Source organism: Rissa tridactyla, chromosome 8 (assembly GCF_028500815.1).
Source record: "Rissa tridactyla isolate bRisTri1 chromosome 8, bRisTri1.patW.cur.20221130, whole genome shotgun sequence".
NCBI classification, from domain to species: domain Eukaryota; kingdom Metazoa; phylum Chordata; class Aves; order Charadriiformes; family Laridae; genus Rissa; species Rissa tridactyla.
Window position 1 is genome coordinate 30,409,142 of NC_071473.1, and position 17,480 is coordinate 30,426,621.

General features: G+C 37.4%; 1 protein-coding gene across 7 annotated transcripts in view; it reads right to left on the reverse strand.

Moving 5' to 3' along the window:
- Positions 1 to 17,480, reverse strand: part of DENND1B (DENN domain containing 1B) — a 164,829-nt gene that overhangs the window by 84,990 nt on the left and 62,359 nt on the right. For all 7 annotated transcript variants that reach the window (XM_054212001.1, XM_054211999.1, XM_054212000.1 and 4 more), the window contains exons 5-7: positions 12,189 to 12,308; positions 3,783 to 3,852; positions 1,800 to 1,880 (exon numbers count right to left, since the gene is read on the reverse strand). In XM_054212001.1, coding sequence (XP_054067976.1) covers positions 1,800 to 1,880; positions 3,783 to 3,852; positions 12,189 to 12,308 — 271 coding nt within the window. The remainder of the gene's footprint in view (positions 1 to 1,799; positions 1,881 to 3,782; positions 3,853 to 12,188; positions 12,309 to 17,480) is intronic.

Genomic DNA, 17,480 nt, shown 5'->3' on the forward strand with positions numbered 1-17,480 from the left:
TGTTCTGCTAAAAGGATTACAAAAACCCTTTGATGTAACAAGCTACTGGGAAAAAGACACAATTGAGAAAAAAAAAAATATTTTCAGAAGTCAGATAATATTGAAATAAAAATCAGCAAGCATCAACTTTACTGCAAGCAATCTGTCATTCCAGTGTTGCCAGCTGTATTCACCACAACGTCCATTTCCAGGTTCATCACAACATTCATTTTGAGGTTGGCAAGTTCTATGCAAGATGAACTGCAACACCGATAGCAACAGGCAGTAACACTTTGCAAGCAATACAAGGAAAAATCTCTTTAAAACTTCTCTACATTCTTCTGAAACGCAGCAGGATATTTAAAGGACTTTAATAAAGTGTTTTAGAGTTGCCAAATTAGAATTGGTACTAATACTGCAATTAATGACAGCAAAATATTATTTGACATACAGAAGTATTCTTGGCAAAGGTACTATGAGCTGAAAAATAACTTGAAAAATATTACACTGACAAAAGAAAGAGAAAACAACAGAAACAATTCTGACTGCAGCCTCAAAAACCGGTACGTTGTTCTGGTGAAAAACAACACACGAGACTGGAAGGATTTTCAAATACAGTGAATTAGCACTGTTCAAGGGGACAAAATATTAGGCCTCTAGAGCCTAGTGAAAAAAGCATTAACAAGGAATCTGAAATATGACAATTTGAAACAAAATAAAGGCAGCACTGTGTCAAGCAGCAAGGGTGGAATGGAAGTGGTAGACTCTCCATTTCTGTATGCCTTCATCATAGGGCCAGATGCTTTTTTAGAGTCTGTGCTTACTTTACTCAAAGTATTGGGCTCAATTCTAAAATAAATGAGTTAAAAGTAACAGGCAATGAGACAAATGTGGTCAAAATGCATGACCTCATGATCTTTCAGTATGCGTGTAAGGGAAGCCTTTATAAAATCATTTCTTTCTATGCCCTGTAAACTGTGATAGTTCAATCAAGAAAGAGTTATTTGCATACACTTACGCGTGCAGTAATCGTACAGATGCTGTGACCATGAACAATGTCTCAGAGACAGCAGAAGCTCTGTATTGGCTTTACATTTCATGCAGGCTCTACAAATGTCTTTAGGCACGCATCCATATGCTATTTCTGTTAAAAACTTCAGGAACTGTAACAGTGACAGGCTCACTTTTTGACATTTCTGCAGCAACACCACACCTTGCCATACTATCAATGTCCAGTCCCACATCACAAAAAGTCACTGCCCAAAAGCAAGGTGGGCACGGACACATTCTTTCCTCTAGATGTGCTGAAAGTTTCATGTAATGCAGCAAACCTCCTGCCACCTTTCCTACCCCACTTTTGCATGATCAAGCAAAAGTAGGAAGAAGGGAAGGAAAGATGGGAAAGAAGCCAGCTTACACAGATTTTTTTTGTCCAATCCTGCAAGTCTACCTACTCAGACATAAGAGGCAATAAAACACAGTTAGTGTCTCCCAATTCACAGCAGGAGAAACCAAAATTATCTACATGAAACAGCTGGAAGCACAAAACAGTAGTTCTAGCGCTGCCATATCCCACTGCAGTTTACTTTCTCATCCACAGAGCAAAACTCAAATTTCTGCTTCTTTATGACTATGACTTTAAGAGAACAGCATGAGACAGAGACAAACTCTGCACACACACACACAAAAAAAAAGTTCTCCAAGCCAGTTAATGATGGGCAACAACATCAGTTTACTCTTTACAAAGGCTGGGTATTTTTGTTTCAACCTTACCTACTATTTTATAGTCAGTAATAGGAGTAGGAACAGAGAATACTTACCACACTTAAACTGACTAAAGCGTTCGCCTTTGGCACAGGATGGCTATACAATGATTTTAACAAATCATTTGAGTCATTTTCCTATAGGGAATATTTTTAAAAGGTAGTTAATTATTGTATAAAAACTGACTAAATACCATTTACTACACATCAAACTATGCATTGACAAAGATATATATATATTTAATGAGAAAGACAATTGCAATTTGTTGTGAAGTATTTAAATATTAAGTATAAAATTCAGGCCAACTTTGTATCTCAGAAAATGATTGTATCTGCAAGTTAAGTCAATCCCTTACATATTTTCCCATATACCCCTTAAGTGAACCACATTATTTGCTACTGAAAATAGTGTTAACAGGTCTAGCTGGTCTGTGCATCTTGGACATCGTCTTCCTAAAACTGTTAGACATGGTATTTGTCTATTCAAAGTTTTACTAAATATGCAGCTACATAGCTATATTGCATACTTTAAAATTATTTATCAGAGCACATAAAACAGTTAATGCGGTTTACTGAAAAGTACATGCAGCTACTGGGTTTAACCGGGATCCCCCATCTTGATCTCTAAAAAGAGACATTTACTTGGGAAAGAGATGCAGATGGAGTTTTTATTTGGTTTAGGGTTTTCATTCAGTTTAGGGTTTTGTTCATAGCGATTAAATTCTTTTTGTTGTCAAAGTAAACCCAAAAATATGAGTGACAACCCAGGCCCAGCTTTTAAACGTATTGCTTGAGTTTGCAGGAAGCTTCCGCCTCTCGTTGCAAGAATGATGACGCTACTGGATCTCACACGAGCCAACAAGACGTTGGGTCTAGCTCTTGGTCAGATGAAGAGCGCCTGAGCCAGGAGGGAGCAACTTCCTCTAACAACCTCCTCAGCGACAGACGTGGCACTAGGCAAGACAACAAAATACTCCCATACACTGCTAACACTTTCTGACCCATCAAAATAGTTTTCTCTGCACATAGGCCAACAAGCTTACAACCCAGCAACTTAAACTGGTTGCACTAATTGCTGCAATGCCAGAAACAAAGGAGAAGACAATCCCGACCCCTTCTGTCAAATACAACCTTAATAACAATTTTTACTATTACAATGAAATCAGGGACAAAACCAAAGTCTCACTATACCATTTATAAGACCGAAATGTATTCCACACTACTTTATTTAAACACAGCTAACACCAAACTTTCCTATTACATTTTCTTTTTACATAAAATATCATCATTCTCTATAGTCCATTTACTATAATGCACAATAATTGCTTATTCTATAGTTCATATATTCTTGAAATGTCAGCTTTTCCAGTCTACAGCATATGGCTGACTATTGATGCTTTTTCTTTTTTTTTTTTTTTTTTTTTAATTACAATCTAGTACACTAATATAGTTAAAGCAGAAAGGTATAGCTTTAATGTTCTCAGTAAAGACAGATGCCAGTATTTCCTTTCCTGCGCAATCCTGGAATACGTCTAATTGCTCATGAATATGCAAACTAAACTATCATGATTCTTCACCAAATGCTGCAAGTAATTTTGTCTTCCTAGTTGAGATGACAGAATTACGAGAGGTAGTTTTTAGTTAATATGAAGGGTGAAACAGTACATCATATTTTATGCAGTACTGAAAAAAAGTGTTTGTAACTGATAATCAGATAGTTCCAGAGATCTACAGTTTACAATCAATACGTCATACAGATCTCCAGTGATGTGACACTTTGCTCACACTTCACCCAGGACGTGTTTATACTAAGACTGACACTTTATAAAGGTATATTCTCAGCAGCTTTTTAAGATTAATGTGGGATTTGAGTGACAGTGGCAGCTGTATGTTCAAATTATTTGAATTTCAATATGACGAATGCAAAAGCTTGCTTCTAAATTCTACTAGAATTTTAAACTTTTAAACAGTATAGAATCACTTTATAACACTTCTTCAAGGAAAACATTTTACACAAAGAAATAGAATATCTAAAATTACCTGTTCTTTAGCCAAATAATCCGCCAGGGTATTTAGAAGCTTGTAGTATACCTCAAACCATGGTAGGTAACTAAAACAGGAGGGGAAAAAGCATTTTAAAAGATATTAAAAAATAATTAATTTTTATTAAAAAATAAAATATCAATTAATATTTTGTAGTGCTTATAAAATACTACTACAATTAATCTGACTTGCACATTTTTATAATATTTCTATATATAGATAAAATGCATATAAAACTTTTCCCCGCAAATGTAAGGGTACACCACTGATAGACAGCAGCAAAGTTACTTTTCTTTATGCTGGACACCCGCTTGAAGTTCTGTTAAACACAGATTAGCTCATAATGCTTTAACTTCTCATTATTTTAAAGGCACCAAAAAATCATTTTAAACATTGCCAAATCACGTTCCCATTATTTTTAATCGTTGTGGCTTTCAGTAATCATGTTATTTGCAATTTTGGAATTTTGTGTCTGGTTGTAGCCAGTGGACTGCCAGAACTGCTGATTCCCTGGAGAATGAAAAACAATTTTACCTGGGCAGCCCAGGTACCCCGTATTTGCCAAGCGGTGCAATGCTATGCAATAGCATAGATGTCACATTATATGGAAGAATATTGGTTTCTCTATAAAGTCATTTCTATAGATGGAATTAAATTCTAAAAATAAGACAGCATTCACCAATATTGCAAACACACAGCACATTAATACATGAATACTTTACAGACTTTTAACTGCAGCCCATATGCACGCAATACTCTCAGCGAGTTAAAAAGAATCCAAGATAAATAAGACACAACTGAAGAGCACGAGGAAAGAAACTCAAACACAGTGGCATCAGTTCCATTTTTTTTTCATCTATTTACAGAGCAGTTACCTTTAACAGTGACCATCAGTGACCGCATACTACAGAACTTTCCATAATCACTATTTAAGCCTATAATAGAGATGTAATAAGTCTGGTAAAATAAATAGCACCAGTATAAATTACTCCCTATTTACAAATTACACACCTTCTCATGTCTGTTAGAATTTTATCACAAAGAATATTACTAAAATGGCAATAGTACATTTAATATGAGTTATTTGAGATTAGAATGGGGACTGGGAAGGAAATAATGAAATGTCTTTACTACATTTCATACCCATATGTAACAATTCTACACACTTTGTTATTCAGTGCAGTGCAAATCCACAGACAAACTTTCAATGCATTTCTTAAAAGCTTTAGCGTATGCTGTGGACAGACCTTAAAATTTCAAATTTATATATTTCAGGAAACATGCTAACTGCAACTGAAATACATACAGAATCTAAGTGTTTTCCCTGATAGGAAAAGGAAACCCGTTAGGGGAAACCCTGGCTGGTGGAGAAGCCAAGTCTACTTTTGTCCACCGAGTCCAGCAAAGGGTTATGTTTTCTTTGTAACACCTCTGTTCTCGGTACGCAGCTGGCAAGGCTTTAGAAACAGATTCCAATTCTTAGGGCAAAGAAAGAGAAGAGCAGAAATCAGAACATAGTTACAGTTCTGCATTTTCTAGCAATCTTACTTCGCTATCCTTAGAAATGATTAACTGCTGATTCATAAAAAAAAAACCAAAAAACACAAAAACCCATCATGAATTTACTCTTGCCAAGCCAACGGACAGAGGCACTGATTTCATTTACAGCCACTGTATTAATGTCTTTATCACACTTTACCATACTCTGTACTGGCTATTAATCAAAATTACATCAACCTCTTAATGCTCACAGGCATTTTTAATGCTTAGTATTGTTGACAGTAGTTAAGGTGTGACATTATTGCATTTACTATTCAATATATTCTTATATAATCATAAAATGTACTTCATTGCACCTAGGTAAGGCCACTGGCTGCTTACAGGCATGAACGCTGCATGCCTTTGTAAAACATCTGATCTTCGAGTTTTTTTCCACCTCGGACTCCTGTTCTATCATCTTCTGAAATCGTGTTAGCCTGGTTTTACATGTCGCTGAAACACAGCATAGGTATGCAAACAAAATCGTTCACCACAGCGTTCAGAGCACCTGCAAATGTCAGCGCTATTGAACACTTTCACCAGCCTAGAACTACAGCAGGAACTGCAACACTCTTCTAGCGTTTTCTCCGAGTCAAGCTACAAGGTAGGTATATATGGCAAAGTATATTTGTAACACTGGACAAACAAAAGGGTTAGATTATCTAAAAGCTCTCCAGACTTTTGCTACCACCTCTGCATTAGTGGTGCACACCACCCCAGCATATTTTGCTGTAGAACACTATAAAATCTTATCTGATCATTCATTTCTCATAATGAACCTTTATGAACAGCATTCTATAAAAATAAATGCACCTACTTCAATGAAATGTTAACCATATTTCTTTTTTGTATCTACGATCTCAACTCCCCTCTTACTGTGAAAAGAAAAATTAAATGCAATTTTAAAGTCTACGCATAAAAAGGTCAAATTCATTATTTGAAATTGATGAACCTTAACAGAAAGCTAAGGGAGATTGATTTTTTTTTTTTTTTTCCATATGGTAAGGCATGCTGACCAGAGTACTCATACAAGAACTTCTTCCCTTAGCAAAATCAGGTCAATGATAAACTTCCATGTCTTTGTGTAACAAATCCACAAAGAAAAACACTGTAAAAACAGACTACTTGAACATAGTTTTAAAATGCCAGTTTCCTTTCTGAGCTGAAAGACTGGAAAAAGAATTGCTTTAAGCCTTACAACCACAGACACAAGGTTAATATAATTTCAACATGCCTCTTAAACCTGAAAAATTAAGGAAATCCAAACAAATACTCCATTACATTATACGGCATGACACCAAAGGTCACCAAGACCTGTCCTCTCTCTCATTTCCACACAGTCTTCAGTTCTTCAACAGCACAGTTTAATTGCAAAAGTTTTTGTCAGTATTTTTAATTATACTGTTCTTACTGCAACAAAATATTACAAAGATCTATTGGAAAACAAAAAAAGTTCACTTTACATTTTGCTTTTATGTACGTGCTAATTGCTATTAATTCAGTATAATAAAGAATTTAGATTTGTTGTTTTCATAACTGATAAGGAATGCATCTCCGCGTTCAAAAGGAAACAAACACAGGTTGCGTTTACTCACAATGAAGACAGCGATCAGGTGGTATTTTAGAGTCTCAATTCAAAGAACAAGTATAAGCTCTCTTTATTTTGTAACACCCTCAAGGCTGTCAAACAACATTTTGTCCTCTCTATCACAGGCTGATTTTGCAAGCACATGTGTTAATAATCCTATTAATTTCTTTGGACTACTCCAGCAAATAGAATAACTCATAGAAGAACACTCCCATGCTATAGGCTTTACTTCTTTATCCAGTCCATTGTATTGGATAAAGCACTGTACATGGCATCTGTGTGTGTGACAGCTAAACACCAGAAGCATCGCAGGTAGAAGAATCTTCTTAGCAAATCTTGCAAAATTATTTAATCTTTGTTTAGCAAAGAACTAGTCTATGTACAGAAAAGTGTCCTCCAGCACACAAATGTCCATCGACATCTGTTAGGCTGAGTAACAATATTTTTTTTTCAAGTCAGTACCGAAATGCACTGTCTGCAAAAAACAGTTTTGAAATGGCTGAATTTAGGAGAGGGCCTGTAATATGTTACTCCTAACTCAAAACTGTCACACTAATGTGTACCTTAACAACAGGTAAAATCAAAATTAAAGTCCGCTACTAGAAAGACCTTACCATCGTATCTGCATTCATAAAATTATTTATGAGCAGTGCATTTTGTAATTAATTAGCTGTCTTACGAAAACGTCAAGAGGTTATCAATGAAGCCCCTTCACAGTAGATAAAACAGGAAAAACAGGGCTTTAATTTTCAATTTTAATGTATTTAGAAGCCTAAACTTCAAATAAAAATAATTTAGGTTCTTAAACTATGAAACCATTATTAATTTCTTGTTCATTTTTCTTTAATCATACACATTGTCTTTGCATTCCTCTGATTACAATCAATAACTGCTTGAGAAACAAACATACAAGGCACACATACAACAACCTCCAACAACATTCAACAATTTTGCTAAAGTTGCTACATAATAAAGAAAAACACCAAAATATACGCAATATTGTTTGAATAGATACGCCTTCCCTGGTTGAGAATACAGTGGTCTTTATTTAAAAGTACAGCCACTGCCTGTCACGAAAGCGAGTGCCCGAGATATTTCATGGTTAATTAAAAACGTACTTAGCGTTTTTTTTTAATCCAAATGAGCCACAAGGCAGGAGCTCAGACTTTTATTCAAAGTCAAGCATAACCCTTGTTGCCGTAAGTAGACTTCCACCTCACCAGTGCTTCTACTATAGCTCTGATAAAACTTTTACATTCATGAGTCAAAGGTTAAATAAAGGAGAGGAAATGTTTTCTGTCAAGTAGTCAGGTAACCACTAACAGTCCTGAACTATCAGCAGGAATCTAACTTCTAGTAATCAAATAAAACTAAGGAAACTGCCTTTCCGTAGCTAAATGTCTAATGTCTAGGGGCTACTTTTCTGTCTGGAAAATTGACACAAAATGTGTAAAATTGAAACATTCTGCTTCTAAGGGATTTGCCTAAAGGAAGAGCGAGAAAGCTTCAAGCGTGGTCTGAACTGAAGAACTACAAAGGCTTACCACATAAACCTGTCTTCCTTATTACAGCATTTCATTTGGAAATGTAGGTGACAATTTTACAGTCATAAAATTAATGAAATCTAAGACTGAGTATTTTAATGATGCATTTTGCGTTCCTCTGGGTACATAAGGTCAACCTCAGAGTCCATCAACAGTTTCAAGATATTTAACAAAACAAATTTCAGTCAAATTATTTGCACTTTGTATTAAAACAAGTTCATGTAAACCCAGAAAGTATTATTCCTACTGAAAAGAGCAGTGATATTTAGAAACAGTACCCAGAAGAATTAAGTCTCCTTCTACTATTCAAAAGTGAACATTGAAGTTTCTACTGTGCCACTCAAATCTCAACTGGGAAAATTATTTAAATTAAAATATAAAAAGTAAAACTAGAAGAAAAGATCCATTATACTATATGAGCACAACAAGATATATTACGATATTCCTACTGCGGTACCCCTCATTCTTACGGGGCTGCATTAGCTCAGCAGTTTGTGGAGAGGGAGGAGGTGCCACAGCAGGATTCATAACAAGAGCTTCACAAAGCAGCCGTGCAGTTTAAAGAAAAAAAAAACAAAACAAAACTTGCAAAGGAATCACACAAAACTTCTGCAGAATAATCCAAGATTTATTTTCTCATCTTCCTATGGTTCTGCACTTCCTCGCACTTTGAATTTCGCAACTGCAGTCAAGCTCTGCACAATCGTTTTAGACAATACTGTATCACAATGAAGTTCTAACAAAAATGCCTGAGATAGGTACCTTAGGTAATCTTTATTTCACTGCATAAACATAGAGAGAACTCAGAAAAAAAACAAACATCCTGATTAGGGAGAAAATCCTGTTTACACAATTCATATACATGTCTATATAAAATGTAAAAAAAAAACCTCCATAAAACTTACAGAATAATTTTATATGTACATTTTCTGTTTCAAACTATCCAATTTAAAGCAGGAAAATGTGGCTGAAAACTCAGAAATTACTTCCTTGAACTGGTGTTTCAGATGAAGAATGAACTATAGAAAAGTCCCATCAACTACAAGACTTCACTCTTAGAAGCAGCTTTTGGTTGCTGAGGACAAGCAGATCTTTCCTTCAGTTTTCCGTTAAGAATCCCGGTCAGCAGTTGAAATCCTCTCTCTTTAGCTGCCCTGGCACAGGTTAACTCATGGCCTGGTACCACCCACAACAGACACTGGCAAGAGAAAAGCTGCATCCCGCTCCCCACTCATCAGCCTACCCAGATTTCCATAGTATTTCCTTCTCATCGCTTTGACTGGCTTGTTCCTACTCTTCTTTTCAGAGATTCTTACTTAAATTTTTAGTTATTTATGACCATTTTGTTTATTTTTCCTGTATTTGACTATCTCTAGTTGTGTTTGTTAAAGCCCCAGTTAGCAATCTTAATATGTTCCTCTTGTTTGAGGCGATATACATGTATGTGCATAGGCAGATGTGTAGTTAGACATGGTATTTATGTACGCCTCCATTTGTGTGTTTATATAAACATCTATGACTATTGTGTCAGACGAGTAGTTTGAATTGCGCATGCATCAGAGTCATTCTGTGTATATACACACAGCGAATACAAATTTATGTTATTTTGATATATGGAAAAGAGCGAGTGGGAATATGCATACGTGCTCTTTATATATAAATACAGCATTCATTTGTTAAGATTTTTTTTTTTTTGAGTTAACTTAAGATCAACAAGCACGTACAACGGAAAGCCAGAAAAAATGCCAAAAGAAGTCTGCTAGTGAGTCTTCTTTCACTTGGTCACTTTCTAATGAATCTTGGATTCAGAGCAGAAACCAGACTGGGTACTACAACGCATCAGATGGAAATACTGACGCAGTCTTTCCGTCTGAGCTAAACAGAACAAACACACAAACTGGAGAGAAACAGACTATCAAGCTAGAAGTACAACGCTATGAAGCTAGTGCCGTTATGCATTCAGCTGTGCACTGTAAATTTGAAAATTGTCACAATGAAAGCAATAAAGGCAATGCCTTGATTGCAGTTCAGTGAAAACTTATAGCTTGCCACTTTTCATTTTTCTAGTTTTTTCTACCAAATAAGAGACCATTGACTAATCTTTAGCTGATGTATTCTTGTGGGGAAATGTTAAAAGTAATACCCAAGTTGACACCAGCTGAGAATTTGCGTCCTTTGCTTTGCAGTACTACATACAGTATTTAAATGTGCATACTTGAGTGTACGTAACTGATTAAACATTTGTTATTATAGCATTAGAAGCCAGACAGACTGTTGTTGCAGGAGTACAAGCACGAAGTTTTGTTTCTAGCTTGATGAGGGAAGAAAAGGTTAACTCAGAGAAAAGAGCTAAAAGCATACACAAAACATTCTCTCTCTGGGCCTTAACAAGATATATCAACTAAAGGTATTACAGAGAAAAGGGTTAAGGATTATACACTCCAAAATCCTAAGAATTAAATCTTTCTGAATTATCATTAAAGTAGTATTGTCAGGATCACAGAAAGTCAATTAATTTCCAGAATAAAGTATTTTCCTTTTTCTATTTTTATTATATGCTAGTGATTATTATTTTTTGCAATAGTTATAGTAAATACTTATTTTTAAATTACTTGCCGAAAAATGTCAGCTGTACTGGCTCTCAACACTAGTTTGGAATGTGTTTAAATGCTCATAAAAGTCTTGATGTGATATTTCCAATAATTTTAAGCACTACTCTGCAAGTGTTTATGTTGTCTGGTCCTTTTTTCCCCTTCGTGTGTTCTTTTACAAGTCAATGTTGGGTTTATTTCCCTAACTCATGTGGTCTATCCTAATGACAGTTACCATGACTTTCAGACTTCCACATTGTCCAAATCTTCTGCTTTTCTCCATAAGCTTCCTAGCTTACTTTCCAAAATTCTCCGAGATGCCCCTCTGCTGCCAATGGGTTTGGCTCTTTGGCAGCACACGGCTCTGCTTTCACCTTGTGTTTGGGGAGTCTCGCTCTGAAGGCAATTATACTTCAATCTTCTTCTCCTCAAGTGCTGCTGAACTGTTTGTTCCCATTTCCTCTATGGACATTACAGGCTGCTAGGCTCTTAATTGAAGTGGCAAATTTGCCTTTTAATTAAAGCCCTCTGCCTTTTAATTAATTTAATTAAAAGGGCTTTAGGACAGCTAAACAATTGTTTTTTTCATTACCAAAACAATTATCTTATGGGAAAAGAAAGGAAAAGGCAGAGAAACAAAGTATTTCACTGGGGTCATGTTCTTCATCGTATCTCTTCTGCAACAAAGTGGCACGCTCTTTATTAGAGAATTATCTGGCTCTGGCATTTCTTATATTAGATATAGCCTGGCCAAAGAACATGGAAAATACCCCCGAAAATCATATTTCCAAGGAGAGGAATACAGAATATTGCAGGTTATTGTTAAATTGACTGGATACTTGCCAAAGATTTCATTAGAAAGTAAAAATATCCACATAATATTCAAAGCCTCTAAAGCTGCAGTGTATTATTCTCTGCTTTTAAGCAGAGATTTCTTATTATTTAAATAGAATTATTTAGCCTCACATAAAAATACCATCACATGGGGCTTGGGACCACTTTTCATGTGAAACCAATGGCAACAGAAATGACACCCAGATAGGGAAATAAAACACATTATCAGAGGATTTGCAAAAGATACTTTTTTCTTGTATTTTTCCTATGTTCACTCCTTGACTCAATTTTTCTTACACCAACTTACCTTAGAATACAGAGGCAGACCTTGCCTCCGGATGTCAAACGGCAAAATCCAAACCTTTGCTTACTTTCAATGTCGGTGAGCACAAAGGTAAAATGCTGTCCTACTTGGTTTTGGGACACCCTGAAAAATTAGATACAGAGCATAAAACTATTAAATCACATACAACATGAGCATTTAAGTCATTGGCCTCATGCATTTCCATGCTCAAACTTCACTACCTTCTCTCACCACCCTCCAAGGCTGCCTCCTGCACCCACTCCCTCCCCTCGACACAGAAGAGCCCGCATTCTTCTTTCGGCCCCACACTCCGGCTGACGTGCTCCATGGGATTTGGCCTCTGGTCTGAACAGAATGGGGCATTTCATATGGTTTTTCCTAAGTACAGCCTAAGCAGAGACAGTACAAGCCTGACACAGCTTGTTGGCTTTGAGCACACCTCAACAATGTGGTAACCAAAACACACGTTTGAAATTCTACAAATAATTTACTAAATGTCATAATACAGGCTTGGCTTCAGACAGCCATCAGAAAACTAACTTGCTTCCCTCCCTTCAGTATAGCTTCGTTGGTTAAACCCATAGCCTTGCCACGGACCCACACACATCTTCCCCCCCTTTTTTGCACTACACATTGCTCAACAAACAACTTTTTGCTAAGTTCATTTTCCACGGCAATTTTTTTCTATTCTAGAAATGCAAGAGACAGAAAATAATCAAGAACAAACAGCACGATAGCTAAAATAATAATTTATTTTTATTTATTTTAATAATAATAATAATTTATTATTTAATAATAATAATGAATACCTTCAAGACTGTATCAAAACATGTACCCACCTGACACAGAGTAAGTTTACACAAAATTTCCCTGCCTCATGTTCCAGCTCCTCTTAACCTCAAACCCTGCTCAGCCAGCACTCCCTCAGCTGTTCTCAGTTCCTACCTCCCCACCGGTGTCACCTCTGACTCCTCCTACTCATCTCCAGGTCCCAGTCCCAACCTCCACTCCTGACCCCCCACCCTGCTTGACAATATGAACCTTTTCCAAATTTCTTCTTAAAGAAATGGCGTCTTCAGTGCCATGACATGACTTATCTCCTTTATGCTCTCAAGCCAGGCACCTTTCTCTCTTGTGCAGTTTGCCAGCTGCAGACAGAGCATCACTGAAAGCACAGGATGGACCTGCTTTTCATTGTGGCCAAATTTCAGTGATATTCACAGAAATTGCAAAATACATTCAATGTAAGCATTTTAGAACACAAATAAACTATATGTGAAGTTTACTCACAGAAATACCTATAGCAATTTTCCAAAATCTCCCAAAGAGAATCAGCTTTAGGTAGACTTGGTATGTTCAGCCAGGAGAGGTAACATGTGGCATAGAATGAATTATAAACGGTTCAGATTGGAAGGGACCTTTCAAGATTTAATTAAAACTAAAGGAAAGTGTGCTAGTGTGCTCTTTAAACACAGTAAATGCTCAACGGCTTTCACCCAGTCCTTCATTTTTCAGGTTCTGCGTAGCTAGCATGCTGCCGGTATGTTATGCCTGATACAATAGAGAGCCATCAATAACAATGCCTTATTACTCCCCTGCCAATGATGCAATTTGTTATTTCACATGTTTGCATTTTCCGTTCTATTCCTGAGAGCAGCTCACCACCGAAACCCGCAGTATGGTTTCAGCATCCCTGCACAGACTGCAGCCGGGGGCCGACACAGTAATGCAGCAGTAGCTGGTCAGTCGGTAGCGCCGGTAACAGCGACCTCGGCTGCCTCCTGCTCCCAGCCCCTCTGCGCTGCTGCATCCCACCGTCAGGCTTGGAGCTTTCTGCAGCCACAATTGGCTTTTTCATACACAGCAAAACACCTGGCATGGTTAGGCTGAGGTCTCTATGCACCATCTTACCCAAAGAGATTATTGATAATTCACAAAAAGCAATTGTTAATAGATGCCCATCTATCCAGGCGTTGCTTTTAACATACTGTTGCTTTCAAATACATATAACGTTTATGTCAGGCAAACGACCGCTCCACTACTGCTTGAAAACGACGCCTTTGCCCCAAAATCTCACATCAGTTAGGATCTCTTGCTTTTAGTTATTTGCTGTCTCCCTTCCCAAAACCTGAAGATGGCGTGGGAAAATAACCGGTATTGCAATTAAAGCATATGTAAAAATGTCACTACACAAGACCACTTTAAAAATGAGATTTAAATTCTCATATTTGCTATTAAAAAAAGCTCTGCCAAGTTATGACAGTTCAGTGGGAGGGAATTCCAATACCATCTCACCACCTCCAACTCAACATCTTCTCTTTGCTTCTTTAGGAGAGACAACTCCATGTTTCGACAGTCAGTGTAAAAGCAGCCCAGCTTGGAAACTGCTTCCCACAGAGTTTAAAAGGAGATGTAAGCAGCATGTTTCAGATTTTCAAACTGAGAAAAACTCCAAGGCTAAAACTGAATCTCCACAAAGAACCTGGAAGTTTGCATTTGGTCCCATTTGCTTCAAAGGAACAGCTACCAGAAGTCAGTGACTATCCATCCAGACCATGTTTACTGATCAGAATTTAAAATACTGAATTAATTCTGGGTTTCTAATTTGAGAATTCCACTTATGATCTGGGGGCAGGAAGGATGCCTGGTTTTTACTCCTCTTCATCGGAACTAAAACTGACGATATGCAAGCCTTGCAGAAACAAAAAACGGTGACTGGAGATTTCGATAGATAACCACAGTGTATAAACCAGACACAAAACATTCAAAAAGCGCTAGCACTACAGTTTTAACATACACATTGCATGTACCATAATATGGACAAATGTTAGCTGTGTGACTTGGGGCGCGTGCCCCTCTGTTTCACTGCGGCGCATTCAGGTTGCTCAGAAGTCAAGTCTGACCTTCAGAGGCAAGTAGCAGCTCCTGGCACGGCTCCTGAACCACAGCAATGATGCCTCTCAAGCCTTCCCTTAACTTGAAAATCAACACAGGTAAAAATGCAGCTAGTATGTACCAGAATTCCCTACACAAAGTGTTATCTAGACTTCCTCTTGGAGCACAGGATCAACTGGCCAAGCTTCAAAAACTTTCCCCAAAACGCTAGTCTGGTCGGCTATTTGAAGAGCGTGATCTACTCACTTGTGCGGGGAGAGCAGGCACAAACCATTCCCAGCCATCACTGAGCTTTCTCCACACTCATTCCTCTGCCTTGTTTTGACTTATTTTCAACTCCTGCCCTCTATGCTTAGATTTAATCCTAGTTTAACAATAATAAATCACTAATAGCAAAGAATGCGTGTAAACACTTATTAACCCTGCAGACAACAATGGGCCCTTTCAAGGTTATTACAGTTCACTATAGGAATAAAAGTAGTTTTTAAAATTTTCTAAGTCCGTATCTACACAATGCAGAAAAGGCTCTTTGGTACTCATGGACTAGGTAAAGAGTAATTTTAAAGATTTTTGTTTACACTATAGCCATTGTTCAGGCCTCATTTTAAGGCTGCCTTCAGAGAGCTGATTAAAGCAGGAATTAAATCTCTTCTTCAAACAAAAACCAGCATGTCTAATCATTAAATTTATCCCTTGTTCTCAATAAGAATTGCTGTTCTTCTTACAAATTAATCTGTTTAGGACAGAGATGTTTGAAATTATTTTTTTCTTCAAATTTTAGGAGGTTTTAAACGGTTTTGAATTTCAGAGAGTTTTTTCTGAGAGTTCATTTCTTCAGTGAGTTTCAAACAATGAAAGACCTTATGCATGGGAATACAGATTTTGATGATTTATTTTTAAAAGAAAACAAAGTAACTGCTATCATTAATTATAAGGTGTCACATACACATACTTGACCAATGTAACTAAAGTATACAGTTCTGATTAAAGTCTTGGTGGCTGCTACCTAAATCTGAAAATTTCAAACGTATTTCATCTCCCAATCTGCTGCTGAAAAGCAAACCCTAACCACCGTTCATCCTAACTCTCCCCAGATCAGGGAATAGATTAGAAACCATTTCAAGCAGGAATTTGAAAACCAGATGTTAAGGTAGTGGTACAAGCTGATGGAGAGACAGTAACCCTAGGCTGGGTCATCCTCTTCAACTAATTGCTACCCCCAAATCTAAGCTTCAGGGACTTCTCCACTTCCAAGACCACGTCATGATCCACGTGATCCAAGCCCATTCCACAGCTCAGGCTCCTTGTGTGGAGGGCTCCTCTGCTCCAACTGAGCTTTCTGACTTGAGCTCTCCTTCCCAGAAACCCCAGCCTCTTACACATCAGAAAGAAAAGGAACAGGAAGAAAACTGCAGAAGATATGAAAATGTACAAAGCCAAATATGGAAATTCCCACAAACAAAAAGCATAGCTAACTTATAATTGGAGTAACATTTTCAAAACAACAGAAGCATTAAAAGAAACCACAACTAGTTAGTAAAGAGTCTAACTGGGCGTATTTAAGTCTCAACACAAGCCTGCTCTGTCCATGGGCCCTGGCCACCGTACGTGGCCCAGGGTCTGTCGGAGCACACCGCAGCTCCCTCAGCACGCCCACGTTTCCTCTCAGACAGGCTCACTTCTGCACACACATGCAAACCAAACAGTGTACAATTCATGCCAATAATTGTCCTTACAAAGACTTCTCTCTTACACGTACGTTTTTACATTACATACACACGTATCATAGTACAACAAAATAAAGGATGGAAAGAACCCAATTGTATAAAACTACTGCTTCGTTTTTGAGTTCACAACTCATCTCGCAAACTGACTGGAATGACTGAAGCGTACAGGACATGCTATAGTTTATTTATCCTCATCTGTACAGCTTGCAATACATTTACAATTATTTACTTTTCATTCTCAACTATTTACTTTGAAGGCAAAAATTTTTGTGTAAGATATCTTACACTTGTCTTTCACAAGATGTGCAAATCCAGTGATCTCTACAGCCATTGTTTTGCACTTGTCTTGATCACAGATGTGTTCCTGCACAGAGACTTCTACCAGAAACACCTACAGAAACAGCATTAGCCATGGACAGGAGAGTGTCATCATTACTCATCGACTCTGATAGATCATGAGTTAAATAATACGCACAGTAATTCCCATATTTGAGCAATATTCTGCTAATGAAAAATCTACAGCATCAGAGCCACTGCTCACACGCCAGAATACACCACTTCCCTACAACCGGGTGAGCACAGGAGGGGAAATTAATGAGGTTCACAACGTTGTCCCCATGCTGATCGTACAGGTAGTTTCCAAAGTGTCTTAGCTAAAAACGCACATGTGCTA